The sequence below is a fragment of the Corvus hawaiiensis genome, chromosome 10 (genome assembly GCF_020740725.1).
Source record: "Corvus hawaiiensis isolate bCorHaw1 chromosome 10, bCorHaw1.pri.cur, whole genome shotgun sequence".
In the NCBI taxonomy this organism is placed as follows: Eukaryota; Metazoa; Chordata; class Aves; order Passeriformes; family Corvidae; genus Corvus; species Corvus hawaiiensis.
In genome coordinates, this window is record NC_063222.1 from 2,575,679 (window position 1) to 2,597,580 (window position 21,902).

The following is a 21,902-nucleotide window of genomic DNA, read 5'->3' on the forward strand; positions in this document are numbered from 1 at the left end:
GCCACCTTTAAAGTTTAAAATGGTATAAAAAAGTATGAAAAAGCAGGAAATAGAAATAATACATTCTTTGAATTGCCCTCTGATGCATCAGTCTTTGACACAGTGTATCAAGAATAACATAACACATCGTTACCTGAAAAAAAGCAGTCCATTTAGATTTCAAAGACTTTAGGAATTCCAGGCTTTAGAAACTTTGCACTGGCCCTTGCTCATTGTGGCAGAAGAAGCATCTGTGCCCATCTGTGATGCCTTCCTAGTGTGCTTCTACTGACAGAACGTTTTTGGTTTTCAATTTAATACTCTTTGTGTTTCTTTTCACATCAAGTCTTTACCCTCTTCCCTCTCCAGACAGCTCATCCATCCCTGCTTTGCCCAAGCTACTACAGACCACCCTGGACGCAGCTGTGGCTTTACTTCCCATGCTAGGCTGAGAGGAAGTTAAACTGCAGAAACCTTCAACCTTCATTTTAACTGCAGGTTACCTTCATTTGTGCAAGTTGCTGCTGTTGCTGCTGCTGCTGCAGCCGCCGCAAAGCCTCCTGCTGCTGCTGCCTCTGCCTCATGATCTCCTTCTGGCGCTGGAGTTCCAGCTCCTTGCGCTTCCTCTCCTCCTCCTCCAGCCGCTGCCGGGCCGCCTCCTCCTCCATGCGCAGCCGGCTCTCCTCCAGCCGCCGCTGAGCTTCCTCCTCTTCACGTGCCCATTTGGCAGCCTCCTCTTCCTTCCCAGGACACAGAAAGGAATAAAGTCTAAGGAGACTTCGCAGAATTTAAAACACTCTTAACTCTGTGGTACTGATATTCTGACATCTGTTATCTGTAAACTGTGCTGTTTGGGTTGTCCATTTAACTTTACATTTCTCAGGCAAGAAAGCCCACTAGTACAGCCTATATTACCTAAAAAAAAGTTTACCATTGCTCCACCAAGGAACCTGGAAGAGAATGACATCTCCTTAATTCATACCAGCTAATTTCTTACTACTTTCCTTCTAGTAGATACACACCTTTCAGTCTGAGCTTCTGCCTGCTTATACTACTTACAGTACTGCCACACTTTCAGGGGAATAAAACTTGGCAGAAGTAACAGGATAGAAGAGACAGGTGACAAAGGTGGCATTGCACAGGAAGACTGCCAAAACTGATCATCTCAGATGACACTGAAGATAACAAAGTAAAGGCCCAGAGAGTGCTAATTCAAAATGAACTCTTGTTCTGGTACTGTACTCTGCCTCAGAAAGGAGTACAAATACCACGCTGCAAAGCCATTCCTAAGGCTCAAACGTGCAGGGAGACCACTCACTCCACCCAAATCTCTTTACCTAAGGCATATTGGATTCTGAATGTTTTGTCTGAAGTCAGGATACAAGTAAACAACCTTTTCACTCACGTGATACTATCTACAAGCTCTGCCTTCCTTGACTGAAACTGATGGTCTCTCAAGCACTGGTGCAAGTTTCAAAGCCTGTTTGTTGTGGCAGCCTCCATAACTAAACACAGGAGGTCCCTTTTGCCATTTTTCACCTGTTTACGAATTAACTCCTCTCGCTGGCGTCTTTCCTCCTCCTCTCTTCTTCTCTCCTCCAATCTCCTAAGTGCTTCCTCCTGTTGTTGCCTCTCCTCTTCCTCCCGCTGCCGCCTTAGTGCAATTTCCTGCTCTCGTTGTCGCCTCAGGGCCTCTTCCTAGAGTTGGGAACAAAATGTCAGCCTATAAATGCCATTTTATCAACAAACCACATCAGAACACAGATTACAGCACTGTCTGGCCAAATGAGTAGCCTCAAGAAAAGCTCCCTAGCTCCAAACTAAGCTCTACCAAAACATTGCATTAAGCACAACAAACCCACATGTTAACAAATATTTTTGATGCAATGTGCATCTCCTACATAAATTATTTTAGTGAAAAAATAAACAGAAGAAATAATTGCCTATCTTTGGTTTTAAGAAGAATGGTGTCGAGAATGACAACAAAGGGTGAGACTCCTTTTTCCACTATGCAGCACTAGCAGTACTTGAACATTAGATCTATAAATATTTTAATGTGTGGGTATCATGAATTCCTTTCTTGGGGGGCTGTCAGCTATAAGTTGGAAGCTTTTCCTACTTACAGGAGTTTCTGAACACTGACTGTTCAAGAGCACTACACAACTCAAAACCACATCTCCAGACACCAGAAAGAAGCTGCAGCAGCCCAATGCACTTAAGGACAGTGTTACTTTTGAAGTCTCAAGGGCTTTGACTGGGATCTCCCTATACTATTTAAATACTACAAGTAACAACAGATCTCTTAAGGGCTTTGATTTTGGGCTATCAGTAAATTATTTAAATAGTTTCCAATAAATTATGTTTTGTTTTCCAAGTAGTAAAATTATTTGCTTAACTCAAAAATTAAACATCAGCACCCTTTCCTATCAACATGAACAGACGTTTTTCCATTCTGCTACTTGGGTTTTTTTGAAGAACGGGGACAAGCAGCTTCCTGTGTATTGTTAAATGGGATCCCACCTGAGGACCTCTTCCACCAGTTCTGACTTTCCCTTGCATAAGAAAGCCTTAGTTTTTGCAGCCTTTTCTGACCTCTGATGTCCAGCAACTGAGTTAAGGCCACCCTACTTTTCGCCCCATTCTGTTGTCTCTTTCTGACTTACCTACAAGCTCAACCTGAAGATCTTGATTTTTGGACAAGAACTTTTTTAGGCTTTTATAATTTTATATTTTCCTTTAGAAATGACCAGTACCGCAATCATACTCCTACAAGTTTTTTATAAGCAATACATTAATCACAGGATGACAGGGGACTAATTGTGCAGCATGGATATAAACTCTGGTAAATCAAGGAAGTTAATTGTGAAAACTAAGACCCTTGTATTCAATCTGACACCAAAGCTTCAGGTATACACAGCCCAGATAAACTGCACTGGGGTTCCCTAAACAACTGCACTGGGTTTTTCTCTGACAATGAACTTCAGATGCCTGCAACAAAACTGTCAGTAGACAGAAAATCTTTTATAAGCAATCCCATGGCACTGAACAGCTGCTGGCTGCAAGCCAACAATTCACCCATACTCCTGAATATCACTTAAGTGGTTTGGTGCTAGATGTAAGTGCAGTAAGTGGTTTTCTTCCACTAGCTGGACATAGAACAATAGTCTGTGATTCATTTTCTCATTAATCAAATCAGCTTTAAGTGTAACACATACCACCTGAACCATTTTTGAAATTTGGGTCTGTAACTATATTAACTGGACACATGCAGTCAAGTCACAGTAATCAAGTGTCCCCAGTACAAGTGCTGAAAAATTTCTGCTTGCTATGTCTTTTATTGAAAAGGCTACTGAGTAGGCCAGAGGTGCCGGTCTCTTGTTTGCCTGGAGACCACAGAGCAGGATCTCAGCTCAGGAGTCCTTACTGCCAGCCAGGCTGGGAGCTCTCACTGACACAGTACCTGGGAGAGATGAGCAGAGTCACTGAGTCCTCCTGTGGGACAGCATTTCAGTGACATCTCTGCCCTACTCTCCCCTTGGGAAACGAGGCTAGAATTGCCATTAAGAAAGCTGCATGGATCTCCTTCTTGCTCAGGCTCGCCAGGAGAGACACTGTTGAATGACAGCAATAAAAGACTTCTCTCCCCTACAGAACTAAAGATGAACAGTTGTACTGACACGAGGACAAAAAACCCTGTAAGATATGAAAAGCTGGGAACCACAGCCTTTTTTCTGACTCTTCACAGCTATAAAAAAGGTTGTCTTAATATTTACTTCTGTATCTGCTTTTGTTTGAGCATGTGACCAAAACCATTCAAAGCTCCAGCTTTCTGCCACTGACTGGTATGGGAAACAATCAATCCTTTGGCTCTTAGTGTTCCCATGTTCCTAGATTCCTGCTCCAAGATATTCCCAGTGTTTTTTAGCATCTTTCTTAATAATTGTTTTCAAACACAGACATCTTGCTGTACAGACAGCTTATTTGCGATCTTTTAAAACATCTGTAATATTACCCCCAAAAAAATCCTTAAGCAGCAATCCCCAGTTCAATAGACTCTGGATTTTCAAATAAAACAGAGAATTTTTTGCAGTTAGTGACACCTGCAATTCTGCTTGTCTATGCTACTAGGGCTCACAAATCTTTTTGCTCGCCTCCTTGAAACAGGTATTTTAAAGGGAGCGTTAAAGACATAATTCAGAGAAAACAATTATTAGCTGGTTATTAAACCTCAAATTTTGTTCCTGAAAGGAATCAATTATTACAAAATAGAAGATACCAGACCAGAGACAAAAACAAAATACAGGAGCTACACAAGCTGGGCATTACTGTTTGCAATTCTACAGTGCAAAGTAATTGATGAAAACTGTGAACAGAACTGAATTCAACATTTGGTATGACATTTCATCCTACAGAATTGAATTTCTATCAGTTATTTTTTTATTTAGAATTCACCATCAACAGCATATTTACTAACCTTATATACTAGTCTTTTATGCAGTATTACATCAAAAGCCTTCCTGAAGTCCAGGCAGATTAAGTCTACTGCTTCACCCCTCTCAGCTCTCACTGTCATCTCCTCAAAAGAAGTTAATCAAATTTGTTAAGCATCATCTCCTCTGCATAAATCCATGCTAATAAATCAGTTCATCCCTGTTTCTACAATGCCTTCCAGTACAGAAGTCAGATTCAAATATTAGACCAGTTTCTTTTTTAAAATACAGAATACAATGTTAGTTTCTCTTTCCAGAGAAGCGCTTAAACGCTTTGTTATCTTTTCAAGATATTACTGCTCAGAATTAAGCATTGTGGCAATTATTGCATTGGTAATGAACTAAGATACTTGCTGTTACTGCTTTTCAACCCCGTTCTGCTTCCTTCGTGTAAATAGTTACTTCCCATGGCATCTCAGAACGGGAGAGTCAGACTGTTTACTCTACAAATCCAAAGTGAACAACAAAACTTTGGAATTTAACAGACATTGTTATACACAGAGGCAAAACTGTTAGAGTGAAAAGAAACAATGCAACTCTACTTGAAGCCAGCACAGGCGACGCACATTGAGTTACCAGGTGATCAGCTGAAAAATGAGTTCTTGTTATTGAACCAGATCTAAAGCAATCTATCTCAAAAGGTAAACTTTTAAGCGTATTACTGCTTCAGTCCTAGTTTGACCTCAAGTGGAGGATCCTTTTCCACCGTACAGCACAATGACTTCCTGCACACAAAGTAGATACGCTAAAGCAAGGAGCCACTTATTTGCAGACTTGATTCCAAAAGATACCATGAAAGTTATCTACGTCATACTGTGCCAATTAAAATAGATCTTCTGTGACAAAACCCAAACCCTGAGTGAACTGAGATCTACAACGAAATTCCAAACAAAAGTAGAGGTTCTAGAGGCTTCCTCTGAAGTGTCTGATCCTTAAAGCAGGAACACCCTTTACGACTGCCTACCTAAGCTCGTAAGAAATACTATAAAGGACAGAATTATTGAGTACTTTTGCCTATTATTCATGTGGTGCTTTTCAGGACAGTTACTGACTAACTCCTTAGTGAACAAGCTCAGCCTTGTGCTTGCCCTTATCCTTCACACGTGGAGTGAAAACTTTAACTTTCACTGTCTTTCCCTGCTGCAACACTTAAGGAACAACTACATTTTCTTCCATACAGAATTCAGAAGTAAGTGCTAAAAATGCCAAACTAACAATGTCTCCATTTTGTATTCTTGGAAGATTAAGCACGTACTACAATTCCTACATTCATTCTGCTACCGCAACACTGACCACATAATTCTTTTTAAGAAATATGCTTGACCAAACTACATCCTTTCCTTTCCCAAGCATCAACTCAAGTAAAAAAGCTGACAGACTATTACCCAGATAATAATTTATTCCAAAAAATAATTTACTAAGTTAAAAAAAAAAAAAAACAAGGAAAAAATAAGCTGAATGTCACATCACTTTTTGTCCACTATAGCCCTCTACCTCTTATTCATTTAAAACAGCTGCTCAAGCTCCATCTACTCCAGAACATATCTTCATAGAACACTCGACTGCATAAATGGCAAATAAAGATTAAAACATGCAGTAACTAACTAACTAAAGTCTAACATTGACACTAAAAAGTTGAGAAGGGATATTCCACATGGAATAAAGGCCTTGTGCTCACAAACAGAAACCTATCTTAAAGAGAAGCATCAAAGCCCATTTCTCAGGTTGCAGTTTGGGCTCTTAAAAAAATCAAGAACAGAAGAATCATAATTTAATATACTCACATGAAAAATATTAAAACTGTCTTCATACACACCTACCAAAGATTAATTGGACCCCACAGGATTCTTAAAGTGAGTTTTATAAAGTATTATAATTAATTAGAGATTAACTACATTGAGGAAACTCACTTGCTTCCTGCGGGCCAGTTCTTCTTCTTCCCGTCGTTTCCTCTCATCTTCCTGCTGCCTCCTAAGTAGCTCTTCTTGTTGCCTCCGAAGCTCCTCCTGCCTTTTCCTCTCCTCTTCCTCTCGTTTGGCCCTCATTTCCACTTCTCTCCTCTCTTGCTCTAGCTACAATTCACATAAAACTATACTCAGATGCAGGTAACGTATTCCTACACCATTTCTTAGGGCAACTCTGCTGAAATTATAGTAACAGCTTAACAGATGAAGCCTCAGAGATGCTCTCCCTCAATTGCAATTTTACCTATCGGCTGGCTGCCTACTGGGGTCAGATTCCTGAAACAGTCTAGAACAATTTTGGACAATTTCTGTTTGTAACAAACACCAGTTCTCTAGTCAGTCTTTCTACATCAGCTCCTCAAAATACCCTCTAACTTTGGAAGCGAGTACTGAGTTGCTTTGCAGTCATCATAAAATAATAATTTTCAGGAAAGGTACAGAGTCATACAGGTTCAAAGTCACAAAAATAATTTAATACTAGAGTACCTGTGGAATAACCCTGGCAAATAGGACTCTTATGATTCCCCAAACCAGTTCCGGTGAAAATCACAACAATTAAGAGAACAACTACCTGGTCCCAACTCAGGGCTTGGCCTGACAGCTCATGATGATCTCAGTTTAAAACAGAGGTGGCTAGTGAAGAGTTTTAATCACAAATGTAGAACACGACCGCTATTTCAGAGGTCAGTAGTACCTCCACAGCAATGGTTTCCAAACAGCAGTCCACAAGGATTTCGTAACTTGTTTTTATAACCCCTATTCTCTTTATGGTGTTTTCCATGAAAACCTAGTCAAAGTCATCCACTGAAGAGCTCGGTCTTCCATTGGCTCAAGAACCACAATTACATTGCAGAAGAGCAATCCCAACTTCTTACAGTACAAAACAGTTTCTGACCTTTGCAGCTTTGGCCTTCTCGAGTTGCTGAAGTTGTTCTAGAGCTGGTCCCTGAGCTGCAGTATCAATGGGCAGATCCCAGACACTGCTTCCTTCCCAGACTAGACAGTGAAGAAAACAAACATTGACAAGCAAAAATAAGCACATGAACAAAACGTAACTGAAATGGGAGAATCTTGGGTATGCTGTTACTACGTTTCAGGAACTCAAATAACGTTAACACTTCCACCTACGTCAGTAGAGGGCCACCTTGTCTTCCTGCAGAACAAGGCTCGTCCATGACTGAAGGAAGGCTGGGTTTCCTAAGAAATTCTACAGAAGAACCAGCTATTCCAACTCCTCCTCCCATCAGAGCAAAACACCCTTAAACAGAACAATCCCTTCAGAGCTAGACTTCCCATGAGCATTGGAAAAATTACCGTATTCTTCACCACTCTCAAATGGAACTTATATAGTGCAAGGCAAAGCAGGCTGATCCAGTTAAACATCATGATGCAAAAATAACTTCCCCTTGTGTCAAAAAGGGAAGGATCATGTCAAAGATGCCGACTCTTAATGCATGGACTTTTCCCAAGAGACCTGACCCAGGCTAGGCACCTTACCTGTAGGCTGTGAAGCTGACTGAAGTTCCCATATTGAGCCAGTGTCCGGCACTGACACAGACCTTGTAACAGGTGGCATCATGTTCTGTTCAGATATTCTGTAATACCAATAGGAAGAGTCAGCATGCCACTTCCAGGGAGGGGAGTGCTCTGAACACGCATGAGATTCAGTAACTTGTAACACACTGCTTTCCTTCCACACCTCTATTTAAAACAAAAATATGATAGGACAACACTAGTTGCTTGCAGAGTTCTTGCTGATCTCGCCCCTGCTGCTAAGTCAAGGGCTAAGCTACAGTTTTGCATTTGCTGCTTAGAGGCCAGTTTGAGGAACAAGCATCCTACAGTACTGCAGAACAGGCAAAGCCCCTCTGTGACCAGCACAACACAGCTGCCAGACAGTTACAGTTTCAACTCTTAATTTCCATAAACACTCTCTGAGGCAAAGGCTACATATATAAAGAAGTACTCCATATCCTGAAACTGTTTCCTGTCATTCTGATACATACTCATATTCTCATTACCATCTTTAAAATACGTAATCCTAAAATATGAGCAAACTTAACTAGGACAGACAGCTGACAAGATAGAATTATTGTTGTATACAAACTAGAGTACAGGAAGAACAGAAGTCTGGGCTAGCTCACCTCATCTTCAGGGCCTGGAACTGTTGCAGGAGAATAGCGAGCTGCTGCTGCTGCTGGGATGAGAGGGCTGCCTTCTGCTGCTGAGCCAGCATCTGTGCATACTGTTGTCTTCAAAAGAGAAGCAGACAAATGGTATTTGTTCACTTATGCCCAAGTTGCAGAGAGATTCATGCTCTGGGACTAATGCCCACTGACCCATATAACATACATGCTAAATACTAGAGGAAACCACAGAACCGGAGCTTGGCAAGAATCAAAATGTAAGAATACAGCCAGCTGGCTCACATGAGCAGAACCAGACTTCTCTTCACCCTCAGCTATGTCACCTGGCTATTACTGCCCCATGTTTCTCTTGTAAGCTGTACAACACTGCTTTCCTTTTTTGTCTAAATTCCATAACGTTAGCTCAAATTAATCTGGTTTTGACCACTGCCCACCTACAATCTGTCTCTTCCCCAGTATGTCAAGGCATTGCCTAGTACAGGAGCAGGCTCTTGCTTCAATCATAAGCTGACAATCAGTATTGAAAAACTGTAATCATGACACATGCTTTCAGGTTCCCCTAAACAAGCAGTCTGACTGCTTTCTTTCCTCCAAGCTGCTGCAAAACAAGCTGTCAGGAACTGGCCATAACTGAACAACTGACAGCTTTGGCAAAATGGATGACAAACTGCTTTGCCCAGCAGGGCATTCCACTGATCTTCAGAGAGCTGAGCAAGCAGACTAAAGGTAAGTTCTGCCTTCTCCATCTCCAGTTCCAAAGATGTGTAGCCTTCCCCTGACATCACAACATCTGAAGGTTGTTACTAGGACACCTGGGATCCAGTCTGACCATAACAGCTACCTATAAAGCAGGTCTCACCAAAGTAGCAATGTGTAACACTCAAAAGGACTCTGAAAAGTGAGCCTGGGGCAGCCGCACTGCCCTAATCCCATAGACTACCAACATCTCTGGTGTTTGTGGAAGCAGCTATGGCTGTTGGAAGTGAAGCACTCCCAGCCCCACTGCCCAAGGAAACAATGACAAGCAGCTGAACCCAGATGACTAAAAAGGCAGAGCAGAACAGAGCCACTGGAAGATCTCTGGGACAGGAAGTCTTACTGTATTAAAAGATGCTGATACTGGAGGTGCTGCATTTGGATCAGAGCCAACTCTTGTTGTCTAGTCAGTCGCTCTTGGTCCAGCTCGCCCTACGTATAGGGATAAAAAATTCTTTTTCAATAACATATATACTAGGAGAAGAAGATTGCAAATGCAAGAAATGTAAAAGTTGTATTTTGACCAGAAAAAAAAAAAAAAAAAGGAAAAAACCTAGACCAAGATGAAGATTTACAAAGCCTGTGAAATACACAGCACCCTTACTTATCACAGGACCCAGCCTCCCAGCCACAAACCTGGCAAACCAAACATTTTTAAATTACGTTTCTTTTCTACTCTTGCAAAAGTAATCTAACACCAAGTTCAACTTTGGTGCTCGGAACACCTGCAATTCCAAGACAGAGTAGATGACACCTAAATAATTAAGTTCCCACTTGTTTGAGGACTGTTTGAATACTGTAACTACCACATAATTACCAGATGCGGAAGCGGTGCTGGGCCTGGAGTGAAGGGAACCCTGCCCCACATTTTCATGATGTCTCCAAGTGGCTGGAAAGTCTCGTCACAGGCTCTCTTCACCAACAGCGACATCGTGAAGTATCCAGCCTGGAACCACTCTGCCATCTCCTGATTACTGAATGGACCTGAAATCACATCAACCAACACATGTTGTGGGGAAGGGGAAGCAAGGCCAGATTCAGCATGCTGGAAACAAGGAGCTGGCTTTGGTCACACAGTGCCCAGCAGCAGGCGTTCCTGTCTGCCTCACCCACTCGTAGGGACACTGCTCATCCAAGGCTGGAGTGTCCACGCACATCTCCACAGGGGCTACAGCACTGTCCCACAGTCACAGGAAAAGTGCATTATGGCTTTCACCTTGCTTTGGAGGGAGACAGGTCAGCTCTGGGGTGAAAGGCAAGCAACCACAGTGGTGTGGGGCTTGGTCCAGCTAATTCCCCTGCTGTCCTCCAGCAGCACTCACTGCCTCAGGCTCACAGTAGCTGCAGCTTCCACTCTGGAGCTCAGCAGTACCTGCTGGCTGACTGTGCTCGAACCGTAAGTGCTGCTTTCCCCACTGCACAGATAATTAAACAATCTTAGCCTGCTTCAACTCTTGCCTTCAAATCAGAGGAACTCTCATGTTTTACACGAGTTTTGCTTCTGGAACTTAGCAGATTAACAGATCCACGTCTGAGTGAACAACTACATTTTTTAGGATAATGAGGATCCAGTTTCTTTCCTTCGTAAAAATCTATACTTTTCCTTCTCTTCCTCTTTTTTCTGAGAAAGACTTCAGTCATTCCTTTCAAAGGAGGGCTTCCATACTAATTTTACATATTCAAATAGATGTAAAACCAGTATTGAAATATTATTTAACCAAGTAAGAACCACATAAATAAGTTTCACAAAAACATCTTCTGAAAAGCAGGAATATTCAGCAACCCTTGCCTTCTGTGTAAGGAGTAACTCTAGAAGGCAATTCCTCCTAGAGAGTATGAAACCACAAGAGGCTATCCCCAAGAAGAAAAAATTATATGAAGTGTTTACTTTTTGACAACATATCTGAGGAAGTACCTAATCCAACAACAAAAATATTTAGATCACCCAGCAATAAACACCCAGCAGTGACTGACATATACTGAGCAAATAGAAGCACTTCATGGTTAACATTCTTTAAACTTGAAGGGGTGAGAAGAAAACCCTAAAGATATGCAATACCTGCAGACAAGAGATTGGCACAGATCTCACAAACAACACCCCCACCAATCCTATCTGGAGTTCACAGCTGAGAAGTCATTCACACTACACAGTGTGAAGTACAGCAAGGAAGAAATACACTGTTTAACTGCACTTTCGGGATGCAGATAAGCAGCTGCTAAAACAGAGCCCTGGGACCTCCAAAAGAAAAGTGCCTTCTGAAAGCAAAGATGCAAATATCTGTATGAAAGGCCTGCTCCAAATTTCATTGAAAAAGAAAAAAAATTCTTAAGCAAAAACTGAAAGCAGGAAACAGTTCCTATCTGTTACATGAACAAACAGTGCACCGGCTGCAAGCACAATTTAAACAGATTCTGCACAAGCACTGGCTGGTGGAAACTTGATTCCTCTTTCCCCTCAATTCTAAACAAACCACCCTTCCCTGACTACTCCACATCATCAGGCTGAGTCTAGAAAACTAATTTCACGGTTTCTTGTGGATTCTTCACAACAAGCTACTTCAGTGGTCACGTTCTTTGTTTGTTTCCACTGTTATCTGGAAATCTGAGTAACGACTGGCATGTAAAACAGGTTTTAGTCTAACCTAATTTACAGAAACATAAAATGATGGCAAACCTCAGCCATGATAAAGCATAGTTCTGGATGTTAGGCCTGCTGAGCTCATGGGGGCAGTGATGAGTTGAAGATATATTCAAAACCTAATTCTAGAATGGTAAATTCCCTGTGCTGCTTCTGTTAAAAACAAGCGCCAGCATCTCTTGGTGGTAATTCTGTGAAGACCTCTTTAACAATTCCAGGAAACAAAAGAGGAAGTGTAAATGGCACAGACCTACCCTGAATTTCTCCTTGTGGATCTTTGTAGTACCACTTCTGCATGGCTTCATGGAACAACGGCATAGAGGAACCCTTTGCTCTGTGCTCTTGAATTTTTGCTGCTAGTCTTTCATCATCAAGGGCACTGTCCTGCAGATATGCCACCATTTTTTCTGCTTGCTGCAGGAGACATCAAAACCAGCAAGAAATAAGAGAGTTAGATGGGGGGCTTACAGATTTGAAAATGTGCATGTCAAATACAACCACCTTGTGCTACCCAGTGCTCCAGAGTGTATCAGGAATGACAGGCAGCCCCAGGACAGGAGTGACTGCTACACAAACCTGGGGCTCTGTCTACCATGCTGGCAGAATCCTGAACAAGCACAGTTCACCTGCTTAAGAAAAGCTTTACAACAACTTGCCAAGGAGGTCCCAACACAGTACCAGAGTGAAAAATAAAACAGGCATGGGAGCATGAGCACAAAGAAGGCTCTACATCTCAGCCGCCACCACACTTTCATCAACAAGTCTGGTGCTTCACTTATGGGATTTTTGGTTGCGGTTTTGCTTGTTTGATGGTTTGTTTGTTTAGGGGTTTTAACAGACACACATAATTTCTCAAGGCAAATCATATGCAACTTGACAGTGGCCGTAAGCACTATGGTCTCCAGCTCTTTAACACAGGGTATAGCATCCTGATCCATAAAAAGACAAAAGCTTGAACTTTTGGCAAAAAAAAAAAAAAAAAAAAAAAAAAGGAGAGAAGCAGCTTTCGGTATTGTGGAGTGTAAAGTTTCAGCTGCATTTCTGATTTTATTGGCTTCAAGTGTTTTTTGCATTCCACATTCCTCCAGTCTCACTACTGTCAACAACAAAGGAATTTGAGAAATTTTACCTGCTCTAGGTGTTTGAGGCCCTCTTCATCATCTGGGTCAGCGGGAATGTTGCCCATGCCTGGAGCAGCTGTGACAGGTGTTTGAACTGGCCGCAGAACAGGATTTGAATTGGAAACAGGAGGAGAAAGATGAGCAGAAGCAGCTGTGTCTGCAGAAATCTGTGGCAAAGGTTGAGCAAGAGAAGCCAAATCTAAAGAAAAATGTTGAAGTTAGTTCATTATCTTTAACATAAATGACAATTACTTTTAAGAACTTAATGCAGAGAATATTCAACGGCTCAAACTTAGCACCAAAGCAAAAGCATTTTCAGATCTTCCTGAAAGTACTGTTTACAGCACAGGCACCCAACCTAACTTCAAGAAACGAACAGTTTAGTTCTATCAGTGCAGAACTCGGCAGATTTCAGCATATCCCATTTCCTGGCCACACACATTTGTCCATAATACTCTGCTGAACCACACTGAGGCACATCCACAACGCATTTCAGTGTGAAGTACTAGTGCACTGCAAGCATTTGAGATGGCATATCCAACAAATCCTGTATTTATAGATCAGTCAGTGAATTGTGGCTTTCCATCACAATAATCCAGTCCTTGCCTCTTTTAAGGGGCCAGGACTACTCACAGTGAGTAATGGAAACTTACTAAATTTATCTGTCAGGTTTATTACCTTCCCCTCTGTTGGACATTTTGGCTGACAGTGTATTCTCCACTCGATTCTCTTTATCTTCTGCTTTTTCTGTTCTTTCTGGCACAGACTCTTCCTTCCTTTCAAAAAGGTTTGCCTGCAGCGGGTCTGGAGGCTGGGATTTCGGTGGAGTGTCTGACCTGGCAGCTGGAGACGATGCCTGAGCTGCCTCCTCCACTGCTTCTGTAACAGGGCACAGTTCTAAGTAACTGAATTAACAGAAATTCTACATTGACAGTTGCAGAAGAAGTCTCCCTTACCTGCCACTACTTTTTCTGTTTTCTCCCCCTCTTTCTTGGTCTTTTCATGATCTTTGGCTTCTTCATTGTGGCTCCCTTCAGAATCAGACCTTTCCTCCCCTTCCTCCACAGGCCGGAAGTCCATCTCCTGTTCCTCCGGTATCGGCTCCTTCTGCACCTTCTGCAAAGTCAATGCAATCATCCATAACCCACCCGACATCACAGGACATTTGCTCCAAGTGACCCAAGGGCCCAAAGCAGCTTTTCACCTTTAAAGAGAGAAATGCTCCAGAGGAGTCAAAAGTGCCCATTTCTTCCTCCGCGTCCTCCAAGCACCACTCAGGGAGACTGTCCCTGTCGTCGTCCATGCTGCCGCTGCCGCAGCGCACGCGGCGATAGCCCCGCTCGTCGTCTCGGTCCCGGAAATCGAACTCGAATCTCCGCCGTCGCTCCATGTGCTCCCGCCAGCCTGCGGAACGAGGGCCATCTAAGGCGGGGAAAGGAGCTTTACCACATGGTCCCAGGGCAGCACTCACACAATGGGGCAGGGAGGGGGGGGAATGACACAAGGGGACACTGACAGCAATTCAGAAAGCCCCTACATGGTACAGAGCCCCCCTGTGAACGGGCGACTTCAAGGACAAGGCAAAGAAAAGGAGCATCTCGCCAATAAGCAGAAGCCTTTCAAATATTGTCCACAGTATATCCCCGCATTATAAATTGTGGAATAAGCATTAAAAACCACATACAGCTAAAAAAGCTGGGCTACAAAATCTTAAACAGGCACCAAAATAAGACAAGCAACACTAGTTGCCAATTGAATTTACCAGCCATCTTTGACTTAAGTCTTTTTTTGGCACCTTTACATGTATAAGATTTTGTATTTTCCTTCAGGGACTCTGCAGAAGTCTCATCCTGAACAGAACGCCCATGTTTTTTCCCTCTTGCCCTCAGATACGCTTTTGTGCATATACATGAGAAATGGTAGTGATAACTGTTCAAATACCTTTGAAAGGACTGGTCAGTCTCTTGAAAGGTTTTTTTTAGCCATGGAATACCAAAACTTGGAAAGATAAGAAGTGGGAAAACTTTCCCAATTCAAGTATAAACTTCATATTCAGAAGACACTTTCATTCAGCCAAGCTTCAAATCCTCTGAGTGCAATAATGTTATTTAAACTGTAAAGCACTGGCCGCTAAGGAAAACAAATTGGGAGTGAAAGGTCTGTACACAGCTTTCAAAAAAAAGTAAATTCTTTTTTTTGCTCCAAGAATCTGTGCACCATAATCAGTGCAGCCTCACAGTATCAAATGGCTACCAAAACAAAAATCATAGTAAAGGGGAGAAATGTGGTCCTGTTTCATGACTGAGGAATGCTTCCACACTGACCTTAATACCCTAACTATTAATATTAGCCATGCAAAAATCCATCTTTGTCTCACAAATAAAGGAAATGTAAAACAAACTCCTTCCAGAAACATTATGAACTTCAATCTTAAATTTTACCAAGAAAACACAAATGTCAGACTTTAACAATGCCTTCACTATTCCATGTGTGCTTACTTGCAAATAATTCCACTGGATAACTTAACCTATGCTTCTAGTTATGCTTCGCAAAGAAAGAAGTATTAAACCATCAAATCAGTGTTCTGAGGCAATCTTTTTAATGTTATTGAGGAAAGAGATTTAAGCGTGAAAGGTTGTTGACAACAAGACAGCAGTTCTGATTGAGTCCCTGGACAGACAGCTCCTCATGACAAGCAGCAGTGCCCATGTCAGGGCTCCCAGCAAGGGGACAAACAGAGCTATGGCCTGACTCTGGCAATGCCACAGTGCATGGATGAACAGCTCTGCCTGTTTGCTACCCTAGCGCTCACAAACAGCTGAGCATCTCTTCTTCAGCTCTCTTTCATGTGGAATAGGAAAATTCAGTATTAAGAATTTCCTGAACAGCCATAAATGGGCCTGCATTGACAGGAGCTGCTATTTTTCCACAGTTCACATCCCAATACCAGGAGTGCAGCTTTTCATAGTGAGACCCAGAAACGTGCTTTTTGAAGGTGAATTTTGTTAGCCCGGGTATGTTCAAAGTTCAAATGAATAACGATGTAGTCTGCTTGCAGAGATTTTGTCGCATCACTTTTTACAGCTCCCGCATTTTCAGAGCTACATGGAGAGGCAAAAAGACATAGGTGCAGCAGACACATGCCCTTGTTTCTTAGTAAAAAAAATGTTTGTAAAAGCCCAGTTAGAATATAGGCCATAATTCAGGTCTGAAGTGTCAGGCTGTCAACCTTTAAAGCAAGCCAGAAGTAGAGATAAACCTGAATTCTTACCTAAAGCTTTTTAACTAACAACAGTTAGGACACAAACATAGCTGTAGGTTCAGCCATATAGTATCACTAGGCACTAGTTACACGTTCAAGATTTAAAGTGTAAGGATAATTTTCAGCTTAATTAACTCCTTGCAATTTTTGGTGACAGTGTAGGTAAAAGACAGGACTACTGGCTGTAATGTATACAAGTATACATTAGCCTTATTAGCAGCTATTTATCTCTTAAAAGGTATATTCTAACTCAGCACTGAAATTGTCAATATATACTAAAACAATACTAAATGCTAAACACTTAACAAAAGAATAGTACACATTTTTTGGCATATCTTATATATAGACCTAGTTCTTATTTCGCTCAATTTTAGTGCAAGATTCCCCAATGTTGCTTCAAGTTGCTTCAAGATATTTAAGAAACACAAGGAACAATGCCCAAAGGTTTAACTCTAGTTGAATCACAGCACCTGATTCTGAAAGTGGAGTGAATCAAGATGAATTTGAAAAGCCCTTCAAACAAAGCAGCAACTAAAAAGGATTTATATGAGCGTACAGGAGAGTACAGCCTAAGGTCTCTCTCGAATGCTTTTCAGGAAAAAGACCAATTTAAACAGCTAAGTAAATTTCAATTTAAAGCAAAGACAGAAAATCATATCAGGGATTTCTAGGCAAGAAAAAATTATTCCTATTCCTTAAGGCTGACTTGGTAACCAAAACCATAAACATCTATAGATCAGTCACTAGTTTTGAGACCAAAGCAGGTTCTGACAAAACAGACTTACCTTGCAAATTTAAAGGGCAATCATGGCATGAATGCAAGAATTGGAACAACAGAAAGAAGGGCTTTTTACACATTAATAATTTTAAAAGATGGTTAAAAATTAAAAGTAAAAAAAAAAGGAGAATTTTGAAGCAGCCAATGAATCTAAATCTGTGGTCACACTCTTCTAGCAGATATTAAAGCCAGCCTAAAGATGCTAGCAGGGAGTACACAGAGTCAAGCCAAAGGAAGGACCAGCTAAACAAATGAAAACATTTCTCTATTTTTAGCAGGACATATGACTATACTATTACCTAACACCAGAATAAGTACAAAGAAGCCATTTAAGCCACACCAATTTGAGTTAAACTCATTGTTTAAAGCAAAAATGTGATTAAAACCGTTTTGATAGTTCTGCGACTACTACTAAAAGGAGAATTCAAATACAGCTCTGATGAAAGCTGGAAACAGGACAATACAGCTGTCAGCTCAGGCTATCTCAAAATCAGCAACTTTTCTGCAGATTCACGTAAGTCTTTGAACAGGCTTTCAACAATACCCGCTAAAACTAACTTGTAAGGGAAGTTCAGTTAGTTTCTACTACACTGAAATTCAAAAAAGCAGTAATATTTTCCATGATGGAAGTGAAATGAATTTTCAAAACATTCCTCAGAACATCTTCCAAAAACGTTCAAGAGCTGAATGAACTTCTAAACTTTGAGGTCTAAGCTTCCTTTTAAGCTAAAGCATGAGGGCTGGTACTCAAAGAACACTCCACTCCTGAGTATCATGCTGCATCACGAGGTAGCTGGCGGCCTGATGTCGCCTCAACTAGATAACAAAGCAGCAGTGTCTGATCAACAGCTGTGACCAAACACTGGGGAAAAGAAAATTATATTCTTCAAAATTTGCCTTTTAGCCTTGCTCTAAATAGAAAACATCTGATGATAAATCAAGCCTTGGGCTCGCTGCTAAATTTTAGTAAAAGAGAACAGCTGTTTGAGAGGAAAGTCATACACAGCTGTGGAGAGAGCTCAGAACCAAGGTAATGGTTGCTCACAACAATAACCATACTGAAAGTCTGGGATGCTGAAAAGGGCAACAGACCCATTGTAAGAGCAACTGGGACTATTTTGTACTGAAGAGAAGTTGTCCACCTCTGCCCCAAAAATGTCCTGTGCTTTCTTTGCTTTCCTATTAATTTTAGCATGGAGCAAAGAAGGCTCAAGTGGGGGGGGACCTTATCATCCTTCTAGAACTGCCAGAAAGGAGGTTTAGATTGGGCATTAGGAGCAATTTCTTCACTGAAAAAGTTGTCAAGCATTGACACAGATGCCCAGGGAAGTGGTGGAGGCCCCATCCCTGGAGGGATTTAAAAGCCATGTAGATGTGGCACTTAAGGACATGGTTTAGTGGTGGCCTTGGCAGTGCTGGGTCAATGGTTGGACTCAACCACCTTAAAGATATTTTCCAAACTTAACGATTTTATTATTCTATAAAGATGTAACAATAGAAGAGCCTAATCCTCTCCTGGTACTCCAGAAGCCTTCTGCAGCCAAAAGATAGCCAAACCCAGAATCCCACACCAGGTATGACAGTCTTTTCCAAAGAGAAGGAAAAAAAAAAATATATAATATGTTTCAGTCCTACTACTGAAATACCAAGCTCTGCTTTGTATTTCTGCTGCAACTCTGGCAATGCAATGCTGGAAAGCAAGTGAACAGACTTGCCCTGTCAGGCCAGGGAAGGGAAGAGTGAAATCAAACAGGTGCTTGAACTTTATTGAGACAAGACATCCTGTAACTAACTACAAAATGCATAGAGCAACATATTTTGAGATCTTCCAAGAATGCTTCTTGGCATTGCAAACATTTCTGGGAAACTAGAAAGAGGCCAATGACCAGAGTGGTTTAGTGTCAGTGTCACTCTGCAGCCTTAGGTAGGCTGTCTAATGTGGGTGATTTCTCTCCCCTCACTGTCACAGCCACAAAGAAACAGTACTATTAAAAACCCCTTATTTTACCAGGCACCTACACACCTGGAGCACAATACAGACAAGTGAACACCTGAAAAGTATTGTTCCCTTAAATACATAAGGGTACTGAAGATGCTAAAAGGAAAACAAAAGGTACATAATTTTATGCTAATCGTCTTGTGACCAAGAGTCCCACACATGCCAGAACAGTATTTAATGACCAAAACTGCATGAACCTATTTTTGCCCTGAATGTGGCACCTCCCTCTCCTCACGGCCTCTGCCCTCTCTCTGTAACCGTGGCTGCATGTTTGCCCAGCTCTGCTCTCACCTGGACTGTGAGGACGCCACCTCTCCCCATCCCTCCGTGACCCAGCCAGTCGCCAGCCTCCATCCTCATCTTCCCCATTCTGTTCCTCCCTGAAGATGCGCCAGTTCTCGCTCTCAGAGCGTATAAATTCGTGTTTCCTCCCCGCAGTCGCTGTACCACCTTCCTCAAAGTTTGGTCTCACTGCAAAAAAACACACGCCAGTGAACATGCGTCCTGTCTTTAGAAACACAGAAATAGAAAAGGGTTGAAATCTTGCTCCCTTGGAGGCAAAAATGCACCAGAAGTGGTTACAGGAACCTAGGAGAGGAATGGAAATTCAGGAAGGAAACATGACAGAGAAAAGAAATCCAGGTCCCTGTGTACCTTGGGATGGAAAGACAAAAAAAAAATCCAGAAGAAAGCAAAGCATAATAAGCAGTTGGAACATGGATAGGAAAGACAGAGGAGGAAAAGGCAGTTTAAGAGATGTAGGGAAATGTAACAGAAAGAAGGCAAAAGTGTGCAGAGAGAAAGAATAAACTGCTGTATCATGAAGTGTCTCAAGCTAAATGGGAGTACAGTGTAAACATTATATAAACCAAGCACATTTGTTACTTCTGTAATAAAAAGAACATGAGATCTATTTAATCCGACATACAGCAGTCTTACTATTAGGAAACACTGAAAATTTAAAGTAGCACTGAGAAATAAACGAGAAAAAACTTAGCAATGTTAACATTATGCTGTGAATCCATCTTCTGGAGAGCCAAGGTCAGTGTATGAAGGGCTAAAAGCAATCATGCTTGAGCTGAAGGATAAGTCTACTAGAAGTTTAGGAGCTAGGATAGTCTTTTAGTTCTCAATTTACATTATGTTATATTTAAAACAAAACATAAAATCCTCAAGTATTTATGAAGAGCAACCCTGTCAGAAAAGGACGATATAAATATTTTCATGAAAAGACTCCACATTATACACCAAGATTTCCATGTCATACACCAGCATTCCAAGGCTTAACACAGATGTTGCTTTCACTGGTGACTTGCCCTGACAAGACAGCCCATCACTGAAATGTTTCTTCAGCTGTGTAGCACCAGAATTCTCACAGGAACCATAGTGATGCCATTTCCTCACTGATATTATTACCCAGTGTTAACCTGAAATTGTGGTGTTACCTATAAAAAGAAAAGTTTTCAAGTACTAGAGAAAGGTATACTGAATCTTCCTTCTTAAGAGTCCTAAAATCCAAGAATATAAGAGGTTATTTGGTGAAGCCCGTTTAGTATGCCTGCTTTATTAAGACAGGAAAAACGAAAGCATGATCATGTACTAAGACTCCTGGGGTGGAAAGAGACATTTTTAAGAATTTAGTTTAGGAAGCATAGGAGAATGTATTTCCCTTTCTTAGCATCAGGCAATTTTTTCAGTCAATGAAAAAGATGAGGAAACAAAGATGATCTGAAATTCTGTGGCAAATCAGACCTCTGTTTAGAACATGAAAATTCTTCCTACTAGAGATACTGCACTCTGGAGACAGAAAGCACATACTGGCTCTCTACTTTGCATGCACCTTGGAGAAAAACTGACATCCCTTCTCCACCATCTCAAAACACCAGAGGAAAAAAAACCCATTATCTTTCTCCAGCTCTAAATTTTTTTGAATACTTTCCTCTTATATTGCTCCTATATGAAGAGCTAAAGCACACTGGCTAATTTAAAGTCCAGCACCAGTACCTAATTTAAAGTTACACACCAGTACCAACAGGCAATGTCAGCTATGACGCCAAATATAACCCAGTTACACCTTTACTTCACTGAAGGGGACATCTGGCTGAAGATCACTTCTGTATTTGCTGGGGTTTTGAGAAACAAAACAAAACAATCTTCAGACAGTGTATTTTAGGGAGTCTCTGGTGATACTGACTCGGAACAAAACAAAACCTGCTGGAGGCACTCAACTCCCTTCATTTGGTAGGTGCAATGCTGGCAAGTTCTCTTATCCAGAGTGGACAAATCTTTGGAGATGAAGGTCAGCCACGTTCTGTTTTCCCATGCTTCATGGAAAATACAGGAATGGAACAAGCTAGACAGAAAAATCTATGTTTCGGAATTTTTTTTTTTTTTTTTTCCCATTTTAGGTATCTAAAAAATGCAGACTAAGGTAACAGAAAGCGCAGGGAAGCCTCTCACCATTGCTCCTTGGATGGGCTTCCCATAGCAGAAAAGCAGGAGGCAGAGCTACAGAGCCGAGTCAGCTGGAAGCGAAACACAGAGAGGTGCACAGCAGAGAGCTGCAACCCGACAGTGCAGGGGAGCCTCAGCCCCAGACAACACAGACAATGCCTCGTTCTTTCTGAATTTCTTTTTAAAATGCTACAAGAAGGGAGATCGATGAATTTTTTTTTTATTCTGCAGCACAAGATACTCATTTTTTTCTCACTAAAGCAGCTACTGAAAGAAAAGTTATTCAAAACACTGGTTTGAGACAAGAGAAGTAA

General features: G+C 41.5%; 1 protein-coding gene across 11 annotated transcripts in view; it reads right to left on the bottom strand.

Annotated features, from left to right (window-relative positions):
• Positions 1-21,902, bottom strand: part of GIGYF2 (GRB10 interacting GYF protein 2) — a 75,654-nt gene that overhangs the window by 6,784 nt on the left and 46,968 nt on the right. For 5 of the 11 annotated variants that reach the window (XM_048313812.1, XM_048313822.1, XM_048313815.1 and 2 more), the window contains 15 exons: positions 19,426-19,605; positions 14,300-14,517; positions 14,052-14,211; positions 13,774-13,974; positions 13,104-13,294; positions 12,229-12,388; positions 10,154-10,320; positions 9,680-9,768; positions 8,578-8,685; positions 7,931-8,028; positions 7,329-7,429; positions 6,380-6,541; positions 4,454-4,555; positions 1,519-1,677; positions 483-719 (listed from right to left, as the gene is read on the bottom strand). In XM_048313812.1, the coding sequence (XP_048169769.1) occupies positions 483-719; positions 1,519-1,677; positions 4,454-4,555; positions 6,380-6,541; positions 7,329-7,429; positions 7,931-8,028; positions 8,578-8,685; positions 9,680-9,768; positions 10,154-10,320; positions 12,229-12,388; positions 13,104-13,294; positions 13,774-13,974; positions 14,052-14,211; positions 14,300-14,517; positions 19,426-19,605 (2,333 nt within the window). The remainder of the gene's footprint in view (positions 1-482; positions 720-1,518; positions 1,678-4,453; positions 4,556-6,379; positions 6,542-7,328; positions 7,430-7,930; positions 8,029-8,577; positions 8,686-9,679; positions 9,769-10,153; positions 10,321-12,228; positions 12,389-13,103; positions 13,295-13,773; positions 13,975-14,051; positions 14,212-14,299; positions 14,518-19,425; positions 19,606-21,902) is intronic. The other 6 variants (XM_048313819.1, XM_048313817.1, XM_048313816.1 and 3 more) reach the window with 6 other exon arrangements.